The sequence below is a fragment of the Heptranchias perlo genome, chromosome 4 (genome assembly GCF_035084215.1).
Source record: "Heptranchias perlo isolate sHepPer1 chromosome 4, sHepPer1.hap1, whole genome shotgun sequence".
NCBI lineage: Eukaryota > Metazoa > Chordata > Chondrichthyes > Hexanchiformes > Hexanchidae > Heptranchias > Heptranchias perlo.
The window spans coordinates 84,121,483-84,148,747 of record NC_090328.1 but is presented as its reverse complement, the minus strand read 5'-3'; the positions used below and the strand labels follow the sequence as shown (position 1 = coordinate 84,148,747).

General features: G+C 41.7%; 1 protein-coding gene across 1 annotated transcript in view; it reads left to right on the top strand.

Annotated features, from left to right (window-relative positions):
- Nucleotides 1-27,265, top strand: part of LOC137321076 (A disintegrin and metalloproteinase with thrombospondin motifs 19-like) — a 464,190-nt gene that overhangs the window by 342,328 nt on the left and 94,597 nt on the right. The window contains exons 16-17 of the mRNA XM_067983256.1: nt 11,196-11,276; nt 14,372-14,529. Of these exons, the coding sequence (XP_067839357.1) occupies nt 11,196-11,276; nt 14,372-14,529 (239 nt within the window). The remainder of the gene's footprint in view (nt 1-11,195; nt 11,277-14,371; nt 14,530-27,265) is intronic.

The following is a 27,265-nucleotide window of genomic DNA, read 5'->3' as shown; positions in this document are numbered from 1 at the left end:
GTTCCAAATGCAGTAGTCAGACCTTGGATGGCAGATGTTTGTGCTGCAATGGAAGCTGTATCATGGTGGGTTCCACAGGTGCACTGATGGAGGTGACCACCCGTTCAATGTTGGAAAGGATGGGCTCCAAGCTCTGCGCAAAGCCCTGTGCCAAGTTGGAGCTGGACTCCTCCATGCCCCTTCTCATTGTGCGCAGGCTTTTTGGCAGGCTTTCCAGTGCCCCGAGCATTCGGTGGTGTACGCCCATCATCAGTCTTCTGTTAGCCTGGCCTATCGAAGTCCTTATCTGACTCCACTGCAGCAGAACTAGTGAGCGACTTCGCCCTCCGGCGAGCTGGCACCTGGGTGGTATCCATTCCCCCCGCCCCGGCTCCTGTGCACCTTTGCTTGGTGTCTCACCACGTGCAGATCCCTCCTCTGACCTAACCTCTAAAGGACGCACTGTGTCAGTCTCTGAGCTGGTGGAAGCAAGTGTCAGATCGAGTAACGGTGTGGCTTCAGTGTCCTCCTCCTCCTCCTTCTCCTCAGATGGTGCCGTCACATGTTCTTGGGTATCTGCAATGAAAAAGGGAAACAGGTTGAGTTGTGGAATGGTGAGAGGAGCAAGTAAGATGTGCGTAATGACAGCATCTGCAGCATGTGAGTCAGAAAAGATTATGGGAGGAGAGAGATGTGGGAAAGGAGGAGGAGCATTAGTTATGCAGAGCCCGCCCCCCTTCATCGGGACCTCCAGCGTGGCATGTTGTCACGGCTGCAGCGACAGCCCAACCAATGATCCAAGCACAGTCTCCTCTAGGGGGCTGAGGATATGTAAACGTGCCCGTCCACTCTCAGGTCCCTCCTGCTGCCGGCTGTTATGCGCCACCTTCTCCTGCAAGACAGAGGACAGTGTGTCAGTGAGTCTCCTGCAAGGTGTGTGGGTGATGTGCCTGTCGTGGTAGAATAGCTGCCAGTTTGTGTGACCTGTGAGTAGTGGTTGTGTGGCCTGCAAGTGTGGTACTATGTGCAGGTGAGATGCAGCATGCTTGATGCAGCATTGCGTATGGATGGGCGGTGTTTGTTGGTGGGTGGGCAACGGGGAGTATGATGCGTGGAACAGTGGTGCAGTTGGTAGGATGTGCCACTTGACACTTGCATTCACTCACCTTGACCACTCGTGTCAAATCATTGAACTTCTTTCGGCACTGCACCCACATGCGTGGTGCAATGCTCCTGGCGTTGACTTCCTGCACCACAGCCTGCCAGTGCCTGCGGAGCTGAAGTCTGGAGGGACCCCTGCCACCCTGCAGGTACATGTTGGCCCTTCTTTCGTCCACCCCTTCCACAAAGCCTCCAGTGCATCATCAGAGAAGCATGGAGCCCTCTCTCGTGCCGGTCCTGCTATCTTCGTGGCTACCTTTCCCTCCTCCTAGTAAACTGTGTACCTGCCATTTGAAATGTGCACCTGCACCTTTAAGAGGTGCAGGCTGCTGATGACGGCGCTGTGCACGCTCCATTTCCAACTTCCTCATTCTCCGTGCAGCCTCTCAGCAGTGCAGGTAGCGCTGGCTGCACAGAGATAACATGGTAAGTAGCAGGCAGCACGAAGTTCACATGCTACCTGTGTAGGGGCCATTGGGCACGGGGTACTAGCGCATCATGCTACCCACACCAGAAAACGGCCCTTATCGAATTCCCCCCCCCCCCCACTTTCCAGGCACTCTCTTCATCTGAGAACAGTTCCATTTTTGGTTAAAACATGGATCTATTTCTACTTATCTTGTGGTGGGCTGAAATTTATCTCCACAATATTTGTGATAAACACATTGATGTGCAGCGCACGCTCCACCCATTTGCAACAGGCGTTGAGCAGCCTAACCAGTCGTCCTTAAAGGCAGCCCTGGAGGCCGCTTAAAAAACGGCCGAAGAAATTTTTTACTTAATTTTTGCGGGTCCTGGAGGAACCCACTGTCAGCCCTTGCGAGGCCCTTCTCAGGATACCTCTCACACTACCCATGCCCCTTCCCAGCTAGACCTGTTGGCCGGCTGAGCATAGGAGCTAGCTGATTTCCTGCCGCCCCACAACCGGCGAGCTGCAACGGAGTTCCCGTTTGGTTCCAGCTGCATTTAAAGGAGGCCCAAATCCAACAATACTTTGGACCTCCTGACCCTGGCTTTGAACGGGCAGTGTGGCCCCTCCGCCAAATTAATGCCCGTTTCGGATGGAAGTTAAAGATCAGACTCAGAGTGCTTTACAGAAAGGTGGGCCAAAAGCAAGAAAAGAAAAACAGAGACAAGGTAGACAGGGGTTAGAGAGGGGAAAAGAACAAACAGTCAAAGACAAGGCATTTAGAGAGGCTTTTGAAAGTAGGAAGGGAGGTGTCATGGCAGTGGAATTTTGGGAGGGAGTTCCAGAGGACAAGAGCATAATGATTGACAGAACAGCCATCAGCAATGGCGTCAAGGGTGTAGGAAGGCGAAGCAGACTGGAGAACGAGCAATGAAGTGTGTGCAGAGACTTATGGTTGAGATCACAGAGGCAGTGAGAGACAAGGCCATAGAGGGATTTGAACACGAAGACAAAGATCTTATAGTCGATCCATCGGGTTGCAGTAAACCAGTGGAGCTTGACAAGGATGGGGTATGGGGGTACGGGGTTTTATGCAAGTTGTAGCATTCTGGACAACTTCTATTGTATTGTAAAGCATTCGTAACAAACATTTCCGAGAGCAGTTTGGTCCCTTGCACTTCGAATTTCCCCCTCCCCCAAGCCCTATATATGTTCATGGGTTTTTTGAAATCTATTTCAGTATCACAGTCATTAAATCTGGTTTCTGATGATTCACTGAGGTTGGGTGAACATGAATTCACTGCACTAATTATTTGGTCATATTCCCTTGCAACCTTTTTTCAGGAAGTAGTCAAAAGACAAATACGTTACACTGCCAATCATGGTTATTAAATGGATTTTGAAAGACACTTGGTAAAGGCCATTAATATTATTATTATTATTATTACAACTCCACAGAGCTCCCACTTACTTTTTTCCCCTGGCTTCTTGCTGCAATGTTGAACTATAAGCATGCCCTAATGATTATGTTTGAACGTATGCATTTTTTTGCAGACTTACTGCTTCCTCTCCAGCTGCTGCGTTGGAGGTGGAAGCATTGTAGAATTTTGCAAAATGGTCCATCAACCTAAAAGGACTTGTATTTAAATTGTACAACAATGATTTAAATCCCTGCCCAGTCAAACCATCTTTATTTTTTAAGACCCTGAATCCTTCTATTTTCTCCCTAGTGTTCCCTACATTGGTTTTCGCCATGCCACATAGCAAATGTGGCCAACAGGCACCAACCTAGGTCCCCATCAACATCACCCAGAGGTGCACTAGGGCAGCCTGAGGATGAAGCTCCTGCTTATTTTCCTTCCACGCTGCAGGAGTGTCCTGTTCGCCATGCAGCTTCTTCCCACATAAGTATAGCTATGATCTCGCACCAAGTCCCGTTCGCCCATCACCCTCTGCTCGCTACCTACATTGGCTGGCCTACCCGGTCCACCAATGCCTCAATTTTAAATTTCTCACCTTCATGTTCAAATCCCTCCATGGCCTCGGCCCTCCCTGTCTCCGTAACCTCTTCCAGCCCTACAACCCTCCGAGAACTCTGCATTCCTCCAACTCTAGCATCTTATCTATCCCCCACTGCCTGCACCCCACCATTGGCGGCCGTGCCTTCAGCCATCTAGGCCCTAAGCTCTGGAATTCACTCCCTAAACTTCTTCACCTCTCTCTCCTCCTTTAGGACGCTCCTTGAAACCTACCTCTTTGACCAAGCTTTTGGTCACCCATTCTAATGTCTACTTCTTCTTTGGCTTGGTGTCAATTTTTGTTGGATTACACTCCTGTGAAGCACCTTGGGATGATTTACTGCGCTAAAGACACTATATAAATGAAAGTTGTTTTTGATTCGAAACTCAGTGGAACAGGGAGATTGACTGTGCACCTCAGCACTCCACATTTGTGCTGTAACATGCTTTACTAACCCATTTTGAAGTTATATTGTGAATGTGTGGTAGCAGATGGGCTGCTAAGCTTTACACAAAAAACAGAACTATGACTATTCAATAAATATTTTACAACCAAATGGTTAGAAATTTAAGTGTCTGCTAATCAATTAAAATTTCCAATGATATATTACAGTAACCAAGTCAAAAACATGATTAAGTGGAACATGTGCGATCTAACCTTCAGGTCTCAGAGCGAGAAATTAATCTTTAGGGTATTTGCTTCATAATGCAACACAGATGGGATGTTCCATTCCTGCTGTCTGACTTGTATAGGCTTCAGATTGTAACAAATGCATAGAATAGCTGATACCTACTGCTAGATTCCCAATAGAATAATTGCTATCTCAATGCATTATACAAACATGAGTGATTTGAAAAGTGACCACTATCGATAATGAAAGCACTGTTAGACCTGAAATGGTCCTGAAACTAGAAATTATTACCTGGTGTAGCAAGAATGCAATTTAAAAGCTGTGGTTAAGGAGAAGGAAATTTACAAAGAAGTAACAGTTGGCATTTAAAGTTGAAAAATGTACGGCAATGTCTATTGGTGGTTAATATAATGAATAATATTATACAGTGAAAGTTACAAATAAGATGAACAAGGATAAATTTTGATTGTGATAGTTGATGGCAAATATAATAGAGGTACATCCACTGAACCAATACTGAGCATTGCCTACTTTTGCTCACAACACATACACAAAGGACATAAAGGCAATGGAAATGATTCGTAGAAGACTGGCAAAGGTAGTTTTTAGGTCTATGATCTGTGATGAAGCATTTTCCAATTGTCGAGTACTTACACATAATAGCCCAATGCGATCAAAAACTCACCACGTGAACATTAATTTCTGTTGTCATAACCTGTTGAAGCATTTGTCTTTTACACAATATTTCCCATGAAAAAAATTAAACTTTACCTCCTCGTTATTATTATCTTTCCCAAAAACATAAGTCTGTGATCTTATGTCGGAATCTGTCTTTCAAAGTTAATAAACAGAGGTTAAAGTACAAAGAAACAAACCTTCACCAGAGCTCTGAAAAACAATGATTGTGTTACTGTTTTATTTTTATAGTGTTTCCTTTAGAATTTTCAGCAGCGTTATTTACTTACGGCAGACGCTTAATATTGGCAAGCAATTCTCCCAGGGCACATGCTGATGTAAGGTTGTAGCTGCCAAAGTACAAAATATTAAAAATGCAGTAAATTTTCAAGCACACCAGTGCTCTTCACCTGTTTTTTTAACAATAAACTATATTTAGAAACAGAGTAGTGTATGGTTTTGAGGAACCAGATTTTTATTTTGAATATATAAAACCCCTTATTTTATTCTAAATCTTCCACAAGCACCATAGAAAAAATAGAAAAGTAATTTCCTTTTTTTGTATATCAGCAGGATCCTGCTGCAAAATGTTTTCGCTGTAAGCCCGTTGAGCAAAGCATACAGATGAAAAACGTTTTTCTATTTGCGGCTATTTTTTGGGGAGGAAAGAGAAATATTTTGCTCATTAAGATGAGGGACTTTGGTGTTGGGAAGCATGACATATTCTTGACTGCATTTGCATGTAGCATTTGATACATATAAAGTTAACTTGACACTGCTACCTGGGGAAGGGGGAGAACTTAGACTTACTTCTGGACATTTCTACCATAATCATGAACTTTCCTGTAACAGGAACAAACTGTTTATGAATCAAGTTGAGAAAACCTTTATAAAGGTACAAAGAAATTCAACAAACCGTAAAGTTTATTCCTGGACTCATGCCCAAATCCTGAACTACTTGGGAAACTTACTCGTAGGTACTTACAGGTACCTATCTAGAGTCTTGCACCATGGCCTAAGTATTTTTTTCTTTTACTAGTTTGATAACCTTATTTACAGGGCTGTTTGAAGGACCTCTGTCACCTTCAAGAGCAGGAGGTCTGTGGAGTGGTCCAAAGAAAGAAAACCTTTCCCAGTCATGATTTTCCCCTTTATTTAAGTCTCCCAAGTATTGATAATCTATATTGAGTCCTAATTGAAAGTAAATCATATCAAGATGGCATCTGCAAGGCAGCCATGTGGACGAATCCTCAGTTTCACTAGACATTATTGTCTGGATTTAAATTTAAGAGAAATCTACAGTTTGACTGAAATGTGCTAGCCTCTGCCTTCGGGAGCATGCAGACAGACCTTCTATCTCCTAAAGAAGTATTATTTTGGGAATGTTTCCCGCGATTTCAGGATGACAAAGAAGAAATCTAAATGATCTATTGTTAGGTACAACATTCTTCATTCTTTTAATGACATTATTGCCCATTTTCAACACTACTTTCTAAACTTTTCTGAGTTCCTCAATTTGGGTGGTTTGTTTTATACTGAACTGATGTTAATTGTGCTTACTAATACAGTTTAGCCGTGCTGGAAATTATTGCTTACCCATTCTTTAAGATTATTGTGCAATGTCAGTCAGTCATAATGCAAAAACAATTCAATAATTAATAATGGGTCCTGTGCTGATCTCACTTTTTCTTACTGCTTTCTTGACTTCTTTAATCGAGAGAAATAGGTTATGAGAGATTGATTGATTAAATATATGAAACTAGAAAGTAAGAAGGAAATGCAAGCAAGCTATTTAGCAGCTCACATCTTTAAGGAAAATATATTTCATGATTTCCACCCCTGATATGTGGAAAACAATTTTAATTTGAGAAATAATGCAATTGATAAATAATAAAGAAGACAACTATCAGGGACGTTAGGAAGGAATGTTGCTATCCGCCAGTAGAATGGCACTCTTTCAGCTGTTTTGCCTTCAAATTGTATACAGTTGTGTTAAGCTTACCCAAATGATAACAGTGCATTTTTGATTTTTATTGGACCTTGATCACAGGTTTTGTTGAATAAAGTAGTACACAACAATATAGATTGACCTGGCATTACTTTGCAAAACCGTAGCATTCAGGAAATTGTTTCTTTTTTTTCTTAGAATGTTTGTTTAGCAAAGCATACTGACCTTGTCTTGGCAAGTAGAGGGAGGGAAGTCCTTGAATTTCCCCATGATATTAATTTGAAATTACTACAGTGCATTACTGAGGGAGGACAGAGATGCCGTCTTTTGAAAAGGACTTTAAACCAAGGCCCCATCTACTTTTACAGGTGAACGTAAAAGATCCCATGGTACTGCTCGAGAAAGAGATGGGGAGTTCTCCCGGTGACATAGCCAATAGTTATCTCTCAACCAACATCACTAAAACAAATTATCTGGTAATTTATCTCATTGCTGTTTCTGGGACCTTGCTGTGCACAAATTGGCTGCCACGTTTCCCTACATTACAACAATAAATACACTTCAATTAATTGGCTATGAAGCACTTTGGGCCGTCTTGAGGTCATGAAAGACAATATGTAAATGCAAGTCCTTTCTTTTTTTTAACTAGTGTAGCACTTACACAATATGTAAAAAGTAGACTAAGAGTTTTACATTAAAGGGGAATTCCAGTTTAGAAGCAGGTGGCAATTAGCCTACAAATAGGGGTCCTGCTATGGAATATTTATTGGGAATCCTTTGAGGCGTTTGTGTTGTAGATGTAATGGAGATTGTTGGGAACTGGTTATGTCACTGCACTAAATAACCAGTTCCCAACAATCTTTTTTTTACTGTCATGGAGACTTCCCTGAGTTGACTTTCAAGTTAATAGTTTCCTAAAGTAAACTATAATGCATATTTGCCCATGTCCATATCACAAAAACAAAACATAAACAAGTGTGACCATGAAGGTATTTGCAATCCTTAAGGGGTGTTAAAATATCTACAAGTACTAAAACAACTCCTGCTGCTGCAATTCAAATGACCAGACATGTTTAAAGCTCCATTTCAAAGGCTGCCCAGTAGCACAGCTTGTTGATGTGTTAACACATTATACTCTAGAGTGCTGGCTGTGGTTTTGGCCAGTGATTCCTGACATATTGTTTTTCCAGTCTCAGAATAATTGTCAAGGAAGGTTCCTTGTCAGGGAATAGGTGCTTCCACACTGAGAGCATAAGAAAATAAGACACTTTACATTGGATTGCAGCCAAAAATAGTTTCAATCAGGAATGATAGCATTCGTGTTAAAAGCTCTGTACAAGGGTACTTGACACCAGACCCACAGAGTGATATTTGCTTTGGGTTATGTGTACCAACCTAAAGCATCAATTTGTGCATCGCTTTGAAATATTAACTGAAAATTCTATTCACTGTAAAAGCCTTTAATGTTTTTTTTTTCATTTTTATAACCCTTCACTAAAAATTTCGGGCGCAGTAGATCGTGCCCAGAAATTGGTCCCCTAACTTATTTTTCACCCAGAAATCGAGCGTGATGGACACCACTTTCTCCCTATAGTTTCTGCCTCAACCACTAACCATTAACCCTGAAAGTGAATTCCAGAGCCTCGCAACTCTTTGTGTAAAGAAGTTTCTCTTGCTGTCTGTTCTAAATCTCATTTAATCTTGTATCTATGACCCCTCATTCTAGATCCCTCAACTACCAGAAACAAAACTGCTTTTATCTACGCTGTCCTTTCATAATTTTAAACACTTCTGTCATATTGCCCCATAATCTGTGTTGTTCTAATGAAAAAGCCCCAATCTTTGAAGTCTTACTTCATATTTATATTTGTATAGGCAGGTAGATTACTGAGCACTATATTGGCATATACACTGGGAAAATACGTGGACATCTAAATAATGTCATCTGCAATTATGTTTGATATGATTAATTGTAAAATGTTAAGTGCTCCTGGCACCAAGTACAAAATCTGACTAGAAAATTGGATGGTGCTAAATGGACAGAAATATGTTGTGATGAATCTCTGCCCATTTTTCCAACACTTATACCTATTTTACTCCAGTTAATGAAGAAACTCTTCCCTTGAGGTCCATTGTAAAACCTGTATTTTCAAGTAATGAAGAATGGACTAAAATAAACTGACTGGAAAGTATTGCTAAAAGATATTTCACTCAAGGAAAATGTGACATTTTTAAAATGATAAATTTCAATATATTCAAAATAAATATATATCCAAGAAAAATAAGTGTAAACTAAAAAAGCAATCCTCAAGATGGATGAATAGAGTAATGGGATAAGAGAAAAACAAAGTACACAAAGACTACAAAGAAAAAGGAGAGGGAAATCTCTGGCAGGAATTTGTTAAAATGGATTAAAAGACAAATTGCTGATGCAAAGAGGGTTCAAGAGATGAAGATCACTGGCCCTTCACCCATACTGAATGCTCTGAGTTGCTGGAAATACACACAGAACTGGTAGGTCAGTTGTAACACTTACCTGTGAGAACTGTTTCTTTTCCAATAGTCATATTTATTCATTATCATTTGGTTTGTGCTGGCTGTTTTTTTCTCCTTCCAAAAAGTGTATGCTGTCACCAAACAGATGGCAGTAAAAGCATTTGTAGATCATACTGATCCTCAACTCAAACCTTATCCACTCCTATATATAAGTTTATATAAGAATTAGTATTTTAAATGATAAACTTACTACAATCTCATTGTGATTACATATTTATATTTGATAATACATTTATGAAATAGCTATGTATTCATATTTGTTATTTAGTAAATATGTATTCTTAATTGTGTACAATTACATTACTATAAATGATAGGCTTCTTGTAATCCTTGGGCCATATTTATAATTTATGATATTTACATAATTATTATTTTTAGTTTTATGCAGTTATACACTTATATAATTTGAATTATTTGTATTTAGTTGGATATATTAAAATATATTTCTAATTATTTTTATGTATATTAGTTTTATATATATTTGTATGTTCATGTGCTCATCTGTTATAGTCCCATTTATGATATAACAAAGAAGGGTAATGGTGGGAGAACAGTTTATGTAACTGGCATGAGTGACCAGCAAAAATGTATTTGTGTAAGATTGGTGAAGAGCCCCAACTTATTTATCAATAAATAATGCGTGGGAGATCCCCTAGTATATTAGAAATTGTTTGCAGTGTCCATCTGACTGAAGTCTCAGGCACAAGGTACCAGATTGTTTCAGTAAGCTCTTGCCTTAGTTTTCTGATTGGTCATTTCTTACAGTTGAAATATAGTAGAGCTAAAGTGAGCCTGGAATATTACTTCAAATTAAGCCAGGAGAGTAGCTCCAGAGAATTAAGTTTAAGTTGATGGAAAGGAAATTTAAAACAGATATTAGGAAGTATTGTATTTCTCAAAGAGTGATAAATGTTTGACACTGTCAAGGTAATCTATCAAGTGAGGCCAAAAAACATTAGAGATGTCTAAAATGCAACTGGATAACTGGATACTATAATGGGATGGTTAGGGTACTGAAGGCATAAACTTCAATGGATCAAATTGCATTTTTTCATCCTTGACTTCTCTTATATTTTTACCTTGTCAATTTGCAGTGAAATAATACTGCCTCTATCCTGCAGAATCATGCCCTTCATTACTGGTGTGGGAGGTCACCGGCACATTTTTAGGTTTCTACACCAAATATGTCTTTGGGTTCAGCAACAGATGCCAATACGATATACCAACCTCCTGTCCACCACAAATCAGAGTGTCCCATACCATCCCAATATGTAAGTAAATACAGTGATACCCAGGAATCAGCGAACCCTTGCCACTGTCCTCCACCTAACTGGAATATATCACATGGGGCCATGTGATCTCCTTGTCTCCAATAGAAGGATGATCGTGTACATTTAGCAGACAGAAGCTCAGGTTATAAAGCAACAGGCACATTAACTGAACATTGAACTGGTAAATCAACAGTATTCTTGACAAATTTTTCATTTTTTCAAAGGCGCTCTAGTGTTTAGTCTGTGTGTCACAAAATAATAATGGCCGGGATCCTCGGAGCTGTTGCTGCTTCACCATCGTAACTTCGATGGACCTGCGGTGGAAACCTTGTTTATTGCGCATAATTGGAGTTTTGCTCCTCTTCCGGCAAAATTACAGAGACGGAGCAGGAGCAGCTCCAAGGAAATTCCTGGCCACTGTCACAGACATAGTGCTAAGACTACTGACAGCAAGGGCCAGTGATAAAATCTAGCGTACACAATTGTTGTTTTATTGTGGACGTCTACCACTTAGTTGATTTGTGTTTTTGTGGATTTTTTTCACAGGCTATGTGGAAGCTCTGGTTATACCTGCAGGAGCAAGGAGGATTAGGGTTGTGGAAGAAAAACCAGCACACAGTTACCTTGGTAATTCATTGTTGTCGAGAGCTCACCTACCTATGTTTTCTCCTTTAAAAGGAAGAAAATTCCAGGGGAAGTACATTATTTCAAAGTATTCCCTCAATGTATATTTTTGGCCAGTTGTCTCTTCTCACCCTCTCTCCCCTGAAGGTGCCAACTCATGATTAGATACAGTTCCAAATGGATATTGAGGAAGTACTTTGGAGGAAAAAAAATAGTTTCCCTAGACTTCCCTTCACTTTATTTTCAATAACTCTAAGTTAATACAATTAGGTTGTTCTGTTGAGTGTTTTGGCATCAATGTGACTTTATTAAATCAGATATAATTTTAATTATTCCAAAATTCCCCACCTGGAAGCTAAATTTCTTCTGCAGAATTTGTGTGTCAGATTCTATGTAGCTAACTTTTTTAATGAAAATTATGGTGATGCCAGTTATCTTCCACAGGAAGTTAAGTTACATCACTTCTTGTGTTGGATAAGATATTCTGTTGAAGCCGTTTGTTCTTACTTTATAAAACTGTATAAAGGTGATTGATAAAGGGAAAAGTAGCAAACTGGAGAAGGGACAACAATTCACCATTCGGTTACCAGTCTCTAAAACAGGAAGTGATACAAAGGTAACTTGTCCACATTTCTATTGAAGTATGCAATCCCAAAGGGGGTTTACAACCTGGAACATTTCACAATAGTTTCTTTGCTCAGATGAACATGAACAAAAAGTCACTTTAACAGTAAGGCAGCTTTTAAGCCTGTTGATATATTATCATTGTACCACCCCCCACATATTGTTTTTGCAGTTAGCCCCACATGTTTAGAACTCCTTAACTTTCTGTCAAGTAATAGAGAGGTTATGAGTCAACTGTTGTGCAGATCTTTATCTACCAAAGTCTGCATTTCATATTTTTTTATTGCTTGCTGTTTCTTCCTGGTGTTACCAACACTCAACTTAACATATACTTGTCAAGAACGACTTTTTAATTACACCCAGAAATTTGGATCAAATGAAAAAAGAGAGACATCAGAATTCACTGAGGAGACTCTACTTTCTATCATTTATTTTCAGTAACATAATAAATCTTCATTAATGCTGCATGGCTTTCACTTCATGTAAGACAATAAAGTGAGGCTTTGATTGAAATGGATGTAATTAAATATGTACAGTGCATTTGGAGAGTTTTACACGGAGCACAGTACTTAAAATCTAGAGCTGGCACGGGATAAAATGACTTCTCGCATACATATAATCAGTAATTTAAAGCCTCCAGTCTGGAAATGCATACTTAAATTTAGTAAAGGTACAAATTTTACAGTCGGATAGTGATGATCTCATGTAAGGTTTAGCTACTCAAGTATCAGCATGAAATAGTGTATGGGTATCCCGAATGTACACAATCAGGAACATTGTCTTGACTAAGTGAGCTGAATCAAATAGAAAACATCTACGCACCACGTCAATCAATCATGTGGCAAAACCACAAAGATCCTGCATTAAATTCTCTGTTCATATAAATATTGTAAATGCTTTCCCAATGTGCTGTAAACTTGATGTCCTGTACACTCAAATTATGGCTGCATTTATCAGGAATCCCCCTCCTTACTTTGGATTTTCTAAATCTGATTTTGTTTTTAAATGAATAATAATGATGGTCTACAGACACTGGAAAGGGGGAGCACACACAAAAGTACCTCCCTAGACTGGGGAAACAGCTTCCTCAGAGTTATATCATTCATTGACTGCAAAGTAAATGGACACCTCACATGCATAGCCCCTCTTCCCAGGTTGCACAGGAAACTAAAAGTTTTGCAATAAACTGCTATGGAAATCCAACACATCCACTGAACATAAATTTGAAACTAAAACATGATTTACCTGTCACCTGTGAATGGGGCAAGCTGCTGTGTATCCCCTTAACCAATCAGATTAAAGAATGTTAATAAACCACACAGAGTCAGAACCAGGAAGTGTAAGGTAGAATAGTGAATTCAATGTCAAATCAGGTACAGAAAGCGAAATAAAGAGAGGGTAAGAAAGACTGAATTAAGAGACAGAGATAGAAGAGACAGAAAGAAAAAGTAAAAAAAATTAAAGTTAAAATGTTTTCTTTTTTTTTAAATGTCCAACAACAATTAAAATCTGAAGGAATGAGACTCCACACTTGTAAAAGTTAATTTTCAGTGCCAGAGAGGCTGTTTGGCAGCAATTAAGTCTGTGCCGTTAAAAAGGTACTTACACTGGAATGGACCAGCCCTAACTTTTATTGGTGAGATTAGTATGTACGTGCAGCTTCAGTGCAGTAACTTCACAATCTTCCATTAATTTGAACGGGGATCCAGCCACCATATCATTCTCGCGAAGCTTATGGAGGAGCAGGGCATCTGGTAGAGCAACTTCTGGATTTCTGCTTTTAACTGCGCGTGTACAGTCGCCGGAAGTTGCTCTACCGTTTGCACAGAAATAACAGTGAGCCATGTTAGCCTCGCCGTTATTTTACAGCAAATTCTGGCCCAAGAAATCAACACAGAGATGTAAAGGTGTGTTAATTAGTTTGCTGCATTACTGCCAATAGGATATCACATGTGTGAAGGAAAAAAGTGGCAAAGCTTTACCTTTTTCTTAAAGAGAAAGACGATTTGAACTAATTTCATTCAATCTTGTAGAAAGTGTATCTCCCCCCCCCCCCCCCACCCACCCACCCAGATCAATCTGAATCAGTTCAATTCTCACTGATTCAAATTTGAAGGTCAATCATACTCATAATGCCATTTAACATGATTCAGGGAGTAATGTGGTTTGGGAAGACATTTGGTTTAACAATATATAAATTTATGATGTTTTATGTGTTAATAGTATCTTTTTCAAGCCATAAATATAAAGAAGGCAAGAAAGAAAAAAAAAGTTCCTGACCACCTTCCCATCAACATAGCTGTTTGGAAGGACTCGTTTTTTCACATCACAAATTATTTACTGTATTAACAATATTAACAAATCTGTGCTTTTATGGTAATTAAGTCATACTGCACTTCAATTATTCTTAATGTTTCCATCCTTTCAGTCTGTTATCAATTGTTTATCTTCTAAAATGTTAATAATTCTTGTAGCTCTCCGAGATGCCAGCAAACATTCCATTAACAGTGACTGGAAGATTGAACATCCAGGAGCATTTAACATTGCTGGAACTACAGTGCATTATGTTAGAAGAGGATTCTGGGAAAAGATTTCTGCTAAAGGACCAACCACATCTCCTCTACATCTACTGGTATGGCCCTTGGAAAGTTTTGTCTTTTTCTATTCCATTTTTCACAATGACTTTGTCAGATATTGGGAAGGGAAAGGATTTGTTATCTTTACAGAAATAAAAATTCAAGGACTAATTTTACTGAAACATTAAAATTAAAATTCAATGATGTGTTGATGGTATCATAAGGAATAATCTCAGAGTGTCTGTTCCAGGCATTTCTGAAAGAATTAATGATGTGGAGATGCCGGTGATGGACTAGGGTGGACAAATGTAAGGACTTGCACAACACCAGGTTATAGTCCAACAGTTCTATTTTAAATCACAAGCTTTCGGAGCTTACCTCCTTCGTCAGGCAAGCTCCGAAAGCTTGTGATTTAAAATAAAACTGTTGGACTATAACCTGGTGTTGTGCAAGTCCTTACATTTGAAAGAATTAAGGTGCTCCTTTTCACAGATGCTATTGTTTTTGGGAATCTAATGTGCTGTACTCACAACCTTGAACATTGTGCTAACCATTCGGATGAACATAAGAAAAAGGAGCAGGAGTAGGCCATACAGCCTCTCAAGCCTGCTCTGCCATTCAGTAAGGTCATGGTTGATCTTCGAGCTCAATTCCACTTTCCCACCCCATCCCCATATCCCTGATTCCCTTAGAGTCCAAAAATCTATCGATCTCGTTCTTGAATATATTCAACAACTGAACATCCACAGTCCTCCGGGATAGAGAATTCCAAAGGTTCACAACCCTCTGAGTGAAGAAATTCCTCCTCATTTCAGTCCTAAATGTCCGACCCCTTGTCCTGAGACTATGTCCCCTAGTTCTAGACACTCCAGCCAGGGGAAACATCCTCTCAGATTCTACCCTGTCAAGCCCCCTCAGAATCTTATATGTTTCAATGTGATCACCTCTCATTCTTCTAAACTCCAGAGAGTATAGGCCCATTCTACTCAATCTGTCCTCATAGGACAACCCTCTCATCCCAGGAATCAATCTAGTAAACCTTTGTTGCAGCATCTCTAAAGCAATTATATCCTTCCTTAGGTAAGGAGACCAAAACTGTACACAGTACTCCAGGTGTGTTCTCAACAAAGCCCTATACAATTGCAGCAAGACTTCCTTACTCTTGTATTCCAACCCCCTTGCAATAAAGGCCAACATGCCATTTGCCTTCCTAACTGCTTGCTGTACCTGCATGTTAACTTTCTGTGTTTCGTGCACAAAGACACCAAAATCCCTCTGAACACTAACATTTAATATCTCACCATTTAAAAAATATTCTGTTTTTCTATTTTTCCTACCAAAGTGAATAACTTCACATTTCCCCACATTATACTCCATCTGCCACCTTCTTGCCCACTCACTTAACCTGTCTACATCCCTTTGCAGACTCTTTGCGTCCTCCTCACAGTTTACTTTCCCACCTAGCTTTGTGTCGTCAGCAAACTTGGATACATTACACTCGGTCCCTTCATCTAAGTCATTAATGTTAAAATTGGATAGCCATGTGGTGAAGGATAGAATACTAGAGCCTGGTCTTTAGTTGTTTCCAAGCCTTTATCCACAGAGATTCCCCTTACGCTCACACCACACTCTAGCTGAGCTCTCCTCTAAAAAGGTTACAAGATAATCCACAATTCACACCCACCACCTGAATACAATTAACACTAATTGATATAAATCATACAATTAACAATTAATATAGAGTGTGATTAGCTGAGGCCCAAGCACCAATCACTGCAGCTCCCCACTAGTTAAAACCTGCCAACCCGAAAATGACCCATTTATTTCTACTCTGTTTTCTGTCCGTTAACCAATCCTCAAATCATGCTAATATATTACCCCCAATCCCAAGAGCACTAATCTTTTGTAATAACCTCTTGTGTGGCACCTTATCGAATGCCTTTTGAAAATCCAAATATACTACATCCACTGTTTCCACCTGCCCTGCCATCCCTATCTATCTAACCAATCAACTACCTACTGTCCTGTGACGTTACTCCTCGAACAATTTTTTCTCTGCGCTCTCCTCTCTCTTTATACCCGGCCACTGTGGGTGATTCCTGTGCTCTCTCTCCGCTCTGCTCTCTCCTCTCTCTTTATACCCGGCCACTGTGGGTGATTCCTGTGCTCTCTCTCCACTCTCTTTATACCTGGCCGTTGTGGGGAATTCTTGCACTTTCTCTCCACTCCGCTCTCTCCTCTCTATCCATGGCCGCTGTGGGGGATTCCCGCGCTGTACACTCTGCTCTCTCCCCTCTCTTTATACCCGGCCACTGGAGGGGATTCCCGCACTTTTTCTCCGCTCTGCTCTCTCCACTCCCTTTATACCTGGCCCTTGTGGGTGATTCCAGTTCTTTCCGCTCTGCTCTCTCGGCTCTCTTTATACCCGGCTGCTGTGGGGGGTTCCCAAGCTTTGGATGTGGTAGTGGGTGCCCAGAAATGCAGTATTATTTCTTTGCACAGCTCAAGTGGAGATCTCAAAGGAATTGATTGGAAGATACAAGGAATGTTTGTCCCTGTGGTTAATTCGTATCAGTATCTGGGGGTTCTAGTGATTGCTTCAGGCTGCTCAGAGAAGGGGTGAAAGGCACTTTGATCTTTCTTATGGTCTTTCAATGACAGCAGGTTAAGCTTATGACATATAGGGTGTTCGTCCAAACAGGACCCCCTTTTGATTCAGGATGCCTAGAAGGGCTCTCTTCGGTTCATGTGCAAGACCAAAGTCCAAGACCAAGTTGTAAGGTAGATTTATGGTTGCAATCTACACCAACCTTTCACTCATACCTTGGAGGGAAAATCAGCCTAACAACAGGTATGCTTCTTTCCCAAATCCCCTTACATGAAGAACTGGATTAAGCAGTTGGTGATGAGTAAGCCTGGTACACCTGGCCACTTGGACTTCTGGAATACCAAAGATAGCTGGTACATTGCAAGCTGTCCTCTCTCGGTCCATGCTAAAGTCTGTCATATAGCTGATGGGGTAACTGTGAGGTTTGGCATGACAATACCTGCCGGCTGGATCTGCTATGTATTCAGAGTTCTGAATCTACCATGATTGGGTAGCAAAAAGGCAAGTAGTTTCTGCTAAAGCTTTGTGTTTCCAAATTGTGGAGCCACTATTCAGTAGGTTTGTGTCCATGCTATAGTGAGGCGGATGGTGGCTCTTCACCATGCCACTGATGAGTTTCCAGGTATCTGCTGTTCACTTAACAAGGGCACAAGCCCACAATTGCCAAGTGTCTGACTAACTCGTGTTTTTTTCCTTTCCTTGGCAGGTAGGTAAGCACAGTCTTTTTAGGATTAAGGTGACACATTTGGCAATGGAAGATTGGAAACAAGTCAACCCTCTGTGGCAGACTTGGTAATCCAATACCTGAGCCAGTCAGATTCACTGTTGATGATTGTCCAGCCATCCTGGTTCATGGAAGGGACTGGGGTTATTCCCACTCAGCTCCAAAATAATCTTCCACATCAATGCCCTAATGGTTGGGCGATCTTAGTTGGGAAATAAATTAAAAAGCAGGACCTCTAAGATAGTAATCTCAGGATTACTCCCAGTGCCACGTGCTAGCGAGAGCAGAAATAGGAGAATAGACCAGATGAATGCGTGGCTTGAGAGATGGTGTAGGAGGGAGGGGTTTAAATTCCTGAGGCATTGGGACCAATTCTGGGAAAGGCAGGACCTGTACAAGCTGGACGGGCTGCACCCAAGCAGAATCGAGACCAATATCCTCGCGGGGGCATTTGCTAGTTCCGTTGGGGAGGGTTTAAACTAGTATGACGGGGGAATGGGAATCAAAGGGCAGGTACAGATAGGACAAATTCAGACCAGGAAACAGGAAATAGAAAAGCAGTTAGTGATGTAGTTAGCGACTCAGAAAGGCAAAAGAAGCAAAGGTTAAATAGTGTTCAGCACAGGAATTTGACGGGGTTAAAGGGTATATACTTCAATGCAAGGAGTATTACAAACAAAGCAGATGAGATAAGGGCACAGATAGGCACATGGCAGCAAGATATCATTGCTATAACGGAAACCTGGCTTGAAGAGGGGGATAATTGGCAGCTCAATATCCCTGGATATAGAGTTTTCAGGCAGGATAGAGTGGGTGATAAAAAAGGAGGGGGGTGGGTAGCATTATTGGTTAAAGAATCAATTACAGTTGTGAGAAGGGATAATATGCTAAATGGATCATCAATCGAGGCCATATGGGTTGAGCTAAAAAGGGGCAGTCACACTACTAGGAGTGTACTATAGACCCCTGAATAGCGAAAGGGAGATAGAAGAACAAATACGTAGGCAAATATCTGAGTGCAAAAATAAGAGGGCAATGATAGTAGGGGATTTCAACTATCCTAACATCAACTGGGATTCAAACAGTGTGAGGGGGGCACAGAGGGCCCAAAACTCTTAATCGGTGTCCAGGAGAACTTTTTTAGCCAGTGCGTGACAAGCCCAACAAGAGGGGATGCAATTCTAGGTGTGGTCCTGGGAAATGAAGATGGGCAAATGATTGAAATGATAGTGGGTGACCATATTGGGGATAGTGACCACAATTCAGTTAGATTTAGCATTATTATGGAAAAGGACAGAGCTAAATCAGGAGTAAATGTTTTAAATTGGGGGAAGGCAAATTTTACAGAACTAAGAGGGTGATTTGGCAGAACTGGACTGGACACAACTACTTGAGGAGAATCAGTGGCAAGCCAGTGGGAGGCACTAAAAAGTGAAATTCTACAGGTACAATGCAGACACGTCCCCTCAAAGGCAAAGGGTGGCACTGCCAAATTTAGAGCCCCCTGGTTGTCTAGAAGTATACGGGGCAAGATAAAGCAGAAAAAGAAAGCTTTGATTGTCACAGAAAACTTTTATTCGTTCATGGGATGTGGGCGTCGCTGGCAAGGCCAGCATTTAATGCCCATCCCTAATTGCCCTTGAGAAGGTGCTGGTGAGCCGCCTTCTTGAACCACTGCAGTCCGTGTGGTGAAGGTTCTCCCACAGTGCTGTTAGGTAGGGAGTTCCAGGATTTTGACCCAGCGACAATGAAGGAACGGTGATATATTTCCAAGTCGGGATGGTGTGTGACTTGGAGGGGAACGTGCAGGTGGTGTTGTTCCCATGTGCCTGCTGCCCTTGTCCTTCTAGGCGGTAGAGGTCGTGGGTTTGGGAGGTGCTGTTGAAGAAGCCTTGGCGAGTTGATGCAGTGCATCCTGTGTTTGGTACACATTGCAGCCAAAGTGCACGGTGGTGTAGGGAGTGAATGTTTATGGAGGTGGATGGGGTGCCTATCAAGCAGGCTGCTTTGTCCTGGATGGTGTCGAGCTTCTTGAGTGTTGTTGGAGCTGCACTCATCCAGGCAAGTGGAGAGTATTCCATCGCACTCCTGACTTGTGCCTTGTAGATGGTGGAAAGGCTTTGTGGAGTCAGGAGGTGAGTCACTCGCTGCAGAATACCCAGCCTCTGACCTGCTGTTGAAGCCACAGTATTTATATGGCTGGTCCAGTTAAGTTTCTGGTCAATGGTGACCCCCCAGGATGTTGATGGTGGGGGATTCGGCGATGGTAATGCTGTTGAATGTCAAGGGGATGTGGTTAGACTCTCTCTTGTTGGAGATGGTCATTGCCTGGCACTTGTGTGGCGCGAATATTACTTGTCACTTATCAGCCCAAGCCTGGATGTTGTCCAGGTCTTGCTGCATGCGGGCATGGACTGCTTCATTAACTGAGGGGTTGCGAATGGAACTGAACACTGTGCAATCATCAGCGAACATCCCCATTTCTGACCTTATGATGGAGGGAAGGTCATTGATGAAGCAGCTGAAGATGGTTGGGCCTAGAACATTGCCCTGAGGAACTGCTGCAGCAATGTCCTGGGGCAGAGGTGATTGGCCTCGAACAACCACTACCACCTTCCTTTGTGCTAGGTATGACTCCAGCCACTGGAGAGTTTTCCCCCAATTCCCATTGACATCAATTTTACAAGGGCTCCTTGGTGCCACACTCGGTCAAATGCTGCCTTGATGTCAAGGGCAGTCACTCTCACCTCTTTTGTCCATGTTTGGACCAAGGCTATAATGAGGTCTGGAGCTGAGTGGTCCTGGCGGAAACCAAACTGAGCATCGGTGAGCAGGTTATTGGTGAGTAAGTGCCGCTTGATAGCACTGTCGACTTTGCTGATCACTTTGCTGATGATTGAGAGTAGACTGATGGGGCAGTAATTGGCCGGATTGGATTTGTCCAGCTTTTTGTGGACAGGACATACCCGGACAATTTTCCACATTGCAGAAAGCCTAGAGGAGTATAGAAAGTATAGGGGTGATGTAAAAAAGGAAATAAGGAAAGGAAAGAGAGAGCATGAAAAAATATTAGCTAGTAAGATTAAAGAAAACCCAAAAATGTTTTATCAGTACATTAAGAACAAGAGGATAGCTAAAGAAAAGGTGGGACCTATCAGGGATGATAAGGAAATTGGACTTGAATTTAGATTTGAGGTTAGGATCAGATCAGCCATGATCTTATTAAATGGCGGAGCAGGCTCGAAGGGCCGATTGGCCTACTCCTGCTCCTATTTATTATGTTCTTAAGCGTAACTTGTGTGTGGAAGCAGAGGATGTGGGTAGGGTTTCAAATGAATATTTTGTCTCCGTTTCACAAAGGAAAGGGATGATCCGGACATAGTAGTTAAAGAGGAGTGGTGTGAAATATTGGATAAGGTAAACATAACGAGAGAGGAAGTACTAGAGGGACTAGAATCCTTGAAAGTTGATAAGTCACCAGGGCCAGATGGATTGTTTCCTCGGCTATTGAAGGAAGCCAGGGAGGAAATAGCAGATGCTCTGAGGATCATTTTCACTAGATACAGGGGAGGTACCAGAGGACTGGAAGACTGCAAATGTAGTACCATTGTTTAAAAAGGGTACGAGGGAAAGGCCGAACAATTATAGGCCGGTCAGTCTTACCTCGGTGGTGGGCAAACTATTAGAATCAATACTGTGAGATAGGATAAACTGTCACTTGGAAAGGCATGGTTTAATCAGAGATAGTCAGCATGGATTTGTTCAGGGAAGGTCATGCCTTACAAATCTGATTGAATTCTTTGAGGAAGTGACAAGGAGGATTGATGAGGGTAGTGCAGTGAATGTTGTTTACATGGATTTTAGTAAGACATTTGACAAGGTCCCACATGGCAGACTGGTCAGAAAGGTAAAAGCCCATGGGATACATGGAAATGTGGTGAATTGGATCCAAAATTGGCTCAGTAAGAGGAAACAAAGGATAAAAGTTGATGGATGTCTTTGCGAATGGAAATCCGTTTCCAATGGTGTGTCACAGGGCTCAGTGTTGGGTCCCTTGCTGTTTGTGGTATATATTAATGATTTGGACTTGAATGTAGAATTGGCAAATTTGCAGACGACACAAAAATTGGCCGTGTAGTTGATAGTGAAGAGGATAGCTGTAGACTCCAAGAAGATATCAATGGTTTGGTGGAGTGGGCGGAAAAGTGGCAAATGGAGTTCAACCCGGAGAAGTGTGAGGTAATGCACTTAGGGAGGGCAAACAGTAAAAGGGAATATGCAGTAAACGGGAATATATTGAGAGGGAGGAAGTGAGAGACCTTGGAGTGCATGTGCACAGGTCCCTGAAGGTGGCAGTACAGGTAGATAAGGTTGTGAAGTAGGCATACGGAATGCTCTCCGTTATTAGCTGAGGTATAGAATACAAAAACAGGGATGTAATGATGGAACTGTATAAAAAGCTGGTAAGGCCACAGCTGGAGTATTGTGCGCAGTTCTGGTCACCACATTACAGGAAGGACGTAATTGCTCTGGAGAGAGTGCAAAGAAGATTTACAAGAATGTTGCTAGGGCTTGAAAATTGCAGCTACGAGGAGAGATTGGATAGGCTGGGGTTGTTTCCCTTGGAGCAAAGGAGGCTGAGGGGAGACTTGATTGAGGTGTACAAAATTATGAGGGGCCCAGATAGAGTAGACAGGAAGTACTTGTTTCCCCTAGCGGAGAGTTCAAGAACTAGAGGACATAGATTCAAGCTGATTGGCGGAAGGATTAGAGGGGACATGAGGAAAAGCGTTTTTACCCAGAGTGTGGTGGGTGTATGGAATTTGCTGCCTGAATTAGTGGTAGAGGCAGGGACCCTCAACTCTTTTAAAAAGTACCTGGACCTGCACCTAAAGTGCTGTAAGCTGCAGGGCTATGGACCAGGTGCTGGAAGGTGGGATTAGAATGGGCACCTGGTTGTTCTTCGAGCCGGTGCGGACACGAACGGCCGAATGGCCCCCTTCTGTGCTGTATCTTTTCTTTGGTTCTCAGTGGAGGGAAGATTACCAGTACCTATCGTTGGCATGTGTGGTTTTCGCTGGTTTACACCTAGCAGTACCCCTGAATACACTTTGGGGTCCCTAAAGCTTAGCTTGTGCCAATCTGTGCCTAAGCTCTCTAGACATAGGTAAGTAGGTTTGTCCTTACAAAGAGAGAGAGTGCACTGTATATCAGAAAACAAATTCTACCTGTGTGGATTTCTCAGTAGCTTGGTTAAGCATGGTGATGTGTTTCGATGCATGTTGGACACATGACTGACCAATAAAAGAGGATTATCGTAGAATCATAGAATGATACAGCACAGAAGGACACCATTTAGCCCATCGCACCTGTGCCGACTCTTTGAAAGAGCTATCGAGTTAGTCCCATTCCCCTGCCCTTTCCCAAAGGCCTGCAAATTTTTCCCCTTCAAGTATTTAGCCAATTCCCTTTTGAAAGTTATTGTTGAATCTGCTTCAACCACTCTTTCAGGCAGTGCATTCCAAATCATAATAACTTGCTGCATAAAAAAATTCTTATCTCGCCTCTGGTTCTTTTGCCACATACCTTAAATCTGTGTCCTCTGGTTACTGACCCTTCTGCCACTGGAAACAGTTTCTCCTTATTCACTCTATCAAAATCCTTCATGATTTTGAACACCTCTATTAAATCACCCCTTAACCTTCTCTGCTCTAAAAAGAACAACTCCAGCTTCTCTAGTCTCTCCATGGAATTGAAGTCTTTCATCCCTGGTAGCATACTAATAAATCTCCTCTGCACCCTCTCTAAGGCCTTGACATCCTTCCTAAAGTGTGGTGCCCAGAATTGAACACAATACTCCAGCTGGGGCCTAACCAGTGAGCTTAACTTCCTTGCTTTTGTACTCTATGCCTCTGTTTATAAAGCCAAGGATCACGTATGCTTTTTTACTTGTCCTGCCACCTTCAAAGATTTGTGTACGTACACCCCCAAGCACCCCCTTTAAAATTGTACCATTTAGTTTATATTGCCTCTTCTCATTCTACCTACCAAAATGTATCACTTCACACTTCTCTGCGTTAAATTTCATCTGCCATTTGTCTGCCCGTTTCACTAGTCTGTCTATGTCCTCCTGAAGTCTGTTACTATCCTCCTCACTGTTTACTATATTTTTGAGTTTCATGTCATCTGCAAACTTTGAAATTATGCCCTGTATGTCCAAGTCCAGGTCATTAATATATACCAAAAAAAGCAGTGGTCCTAATACCGACCCCTAGGGGACACCACTGTATACTTCTCTCCAGTTTGAAAAACAACCATTACTTTATTATAAGAATAAGTACAGATACAGATGGTCGAATTCTGTATGAAACATGATGGTCCCTGAGCTGCTACATTATGAAAAGGTCATGCAATGACGGCAATCAGCCAACAATGAATACTGTAGGATAGAAAGTTACATAGATAGCCTGAAGGTTTGCTTGATTTGAATTGGGAGAAAGTTTGTGGAGCCTTTCTCTTAGGACATTAAACAGGTTGGTACTGTCCATATTATCGTGAATTGTGCATGATCTGTGGAAGGACAGGCTTGATGGTTCGTGCCTCTTCTTGTTCTACTCTTTCTTTTGCCTTCATAACAGGAATCTTGTCAAAGCTGCAATCTGTAAACTGTGAACATGAATAGAATTTATTAGAAATAAACCCATTCACCAGCGTGGGTCATTCCATGAAGCTTTATTGTCCCCAAGGTGCTATTACATCCTTATTTCATTTGAAAACAAGGTCAGCCAACAAAAAAAAAGTTTTGAGATAAATTAAAGATGACTGCAAAAAAGCTTACAGCTATGATTTTCCAAATAGAATGTTCATAATTAGAGCAGATACAAAGCACTGCAATATAGATCTTTATAGTTACCTTGGGCCACTCTTACTTCTAGGGAATGGTTAAAGAGGAGCATTAGCTTCGGAAGAGGTCACCTTCGCACCCAAGTAATCTATGGAATATTACATGGCTTACTTGGACCCAAAGTGTGTAAATAATTAAAACATAAGCAACTTTCACAAACAAAGATGAGTGCAGGACTGTCATCCACCCAACTCATATTGGACACTTCAGTAAAAGCAGACCACTAGAATAATACCTTTGAGCGTCAGATTGAGATAGACTAGCGCAAAAAATTCAAAGGACTATAAAGGTAGTAAATTTTTTATATGGATTTGCTGTCTATTTGTACTGGTCAAAATCCACGTCATTATGAGCTATTCATTTATAAGTTTATGAACTTGCTACTATCAATAGAAATCGCATTTATCCACCAGATAGGAATTTCTTTTTCAGATCATAGCATAGAATCATAGAATGGTTACAGCACGGAAAGAGGCCATTCGGCCCGTGCCGGCTCTCTGTAAAAGCAATCCTGTTAGTCCCACTCCCCCACCCTATCCCCGTAGCCCTGCAAATTTTTTCCCTTCAAGTACTTATCCAATTTGAAAGCCACGATTGAATCTGCTTCCACCACCCCCTCAGGCAGTGCATTCCAGATCATAACAACTCGCTGTGTAAAAAAGCTTTTCCTCATGTCACCTTTGGTTCTTTTGCCAATCACCTTAAATCTATGTCCTCTGGTTCTTGACCCTTCTGCCAATGGGAACAGTTTCTCTCTATCTATTCTGTTTAGACCCTTCATGATTTTGGACACTTCTATCAAATCTCTTCTCAACCTTCTCTGCTCTAAGGAGAACGACCCCAACTTCTCCAGACTATCCATGTAACTGAAGTCCCTCATCCCTGGAATCATTCTAGTAAATCTCTTCTGCACCCTCTCTAAGGCCTTCACATCCTTCCTAAAGTGCGGTGCCCAGAACTGGACATAATACTCCAGTTGTGACCAAACCAGTGTTTTATAAAGTTTCATCATAACCTCCTTGCTTGTGTACTCTATGCCTCTATGAAGGCCAGGATCCCGTATGCTTTATTAACCTGTTTTTCAACCTGCCCTGCCACCTTCAACGATTTGTGTACATATACCCCCAGATCTCTCTGCTTTAGAATTGTACCCTTTAGTTTATATTGCCTCTCCTCGTTCTTCCTACCAAAATGTATCACTTCACACTCATCTGCATTAAATTTCATCTGCCACGTGTCCGCCCATTCCACCAGCCTGTCTATGTCCTCTTGAAGTCTATCACTATCCTCCTCACTGTTCACTACCCTTCCAAATTTTGTGTCATCTGCAAATTTTGAAATTGTGCCCTGTACACCCAAGTCCAAGTCATTAATATATGTCAAGGAAAGCAGTGGCCCTAGTACTAACTCCTGGGGATCACCCCTGTATACCTTGCTCCTGTCCGAAAAACACCCATTCACCACTGCTCTCTGTCTCCTGTTACTTAGCCAATTTCGTATCCATGCTGCCACTGCCCCTTTTATTCTATGGGCTTCAACTTTGATGACAAGCCTATTATGCGGCACTTTATCAAACGCCTTGTGCAAGTCTATATACACCACATCAACTGCATTGCCCTCATCGACCTTCTCTGTTACCTCATAGAAAAACTCATTCAAGTTAGTTAAACATGATTTGCCTTTAACAAATCCAAGCTGGCCTTCCTTAATTAATCCGCACTTGTCCAAGTGACTGTTAATTTTGTCCAGGATTAACGTTTCTAAAAGTTTCCTCATTACCGATGTTAAACTGACTGACCTGTAGTTGATTGGTTTATCCTTACACCCTTTTTTGAACAAGAGTGTAACATTTGCAGTTCTCCAACCCTCTGGCACCACTCCCATATCTAAGGATGTTCGGAAGATTATGGCCAGTGCCTCCACAATTTCCACCCTTACTTCCCCTCCTTTCAAGTTGCGTACTTCAGCTTCAGTACCCAAAAACAGTTCTAGGAACATGGGAACAGGAGTAGACCATTCAGCCCCTTGAGCCTGTTCCGCCATTCAATGAGATCATGGCTGATCTGTATCGTAACTCCATCCACCCGCCTTGGCTCCATATCCCTTAAGTACCCTTGACGAGCAAAAACCTATCGATCTCAGATTTTAAATTATTAATTGACCTAGCACCTACTGCTTTTTGTGGGAGAGAGTTCTACACTTCTACCACCCTTTGCGTGAAGAAGTATTTCCTAACTTCTCTCCTGAATGGCCTGACTCTGATTTTAAGATCATGTCCCCTTGATCTAGATACTCCCATCAACGGAAAAAGTCTCTCTCTATCTACCCTATCAATTCCTTTCAAAATCCTAAAAACCTCAATCAAATCACCCCTTAACCTACTATATTCCAGGGAATACAAGCCTAGTTATGTAATATCTCCTCATAATCTAACCCTTGGAGCCCTGGTAATATTCTGGTAAATCCGCACTCTTTCCAAAGCCAATATATCTTTTCTAAGGTGCGGTCCCCAGAACTGTACACAGTACTCCAGATGTGGTCTAACCAGGGCTTTGT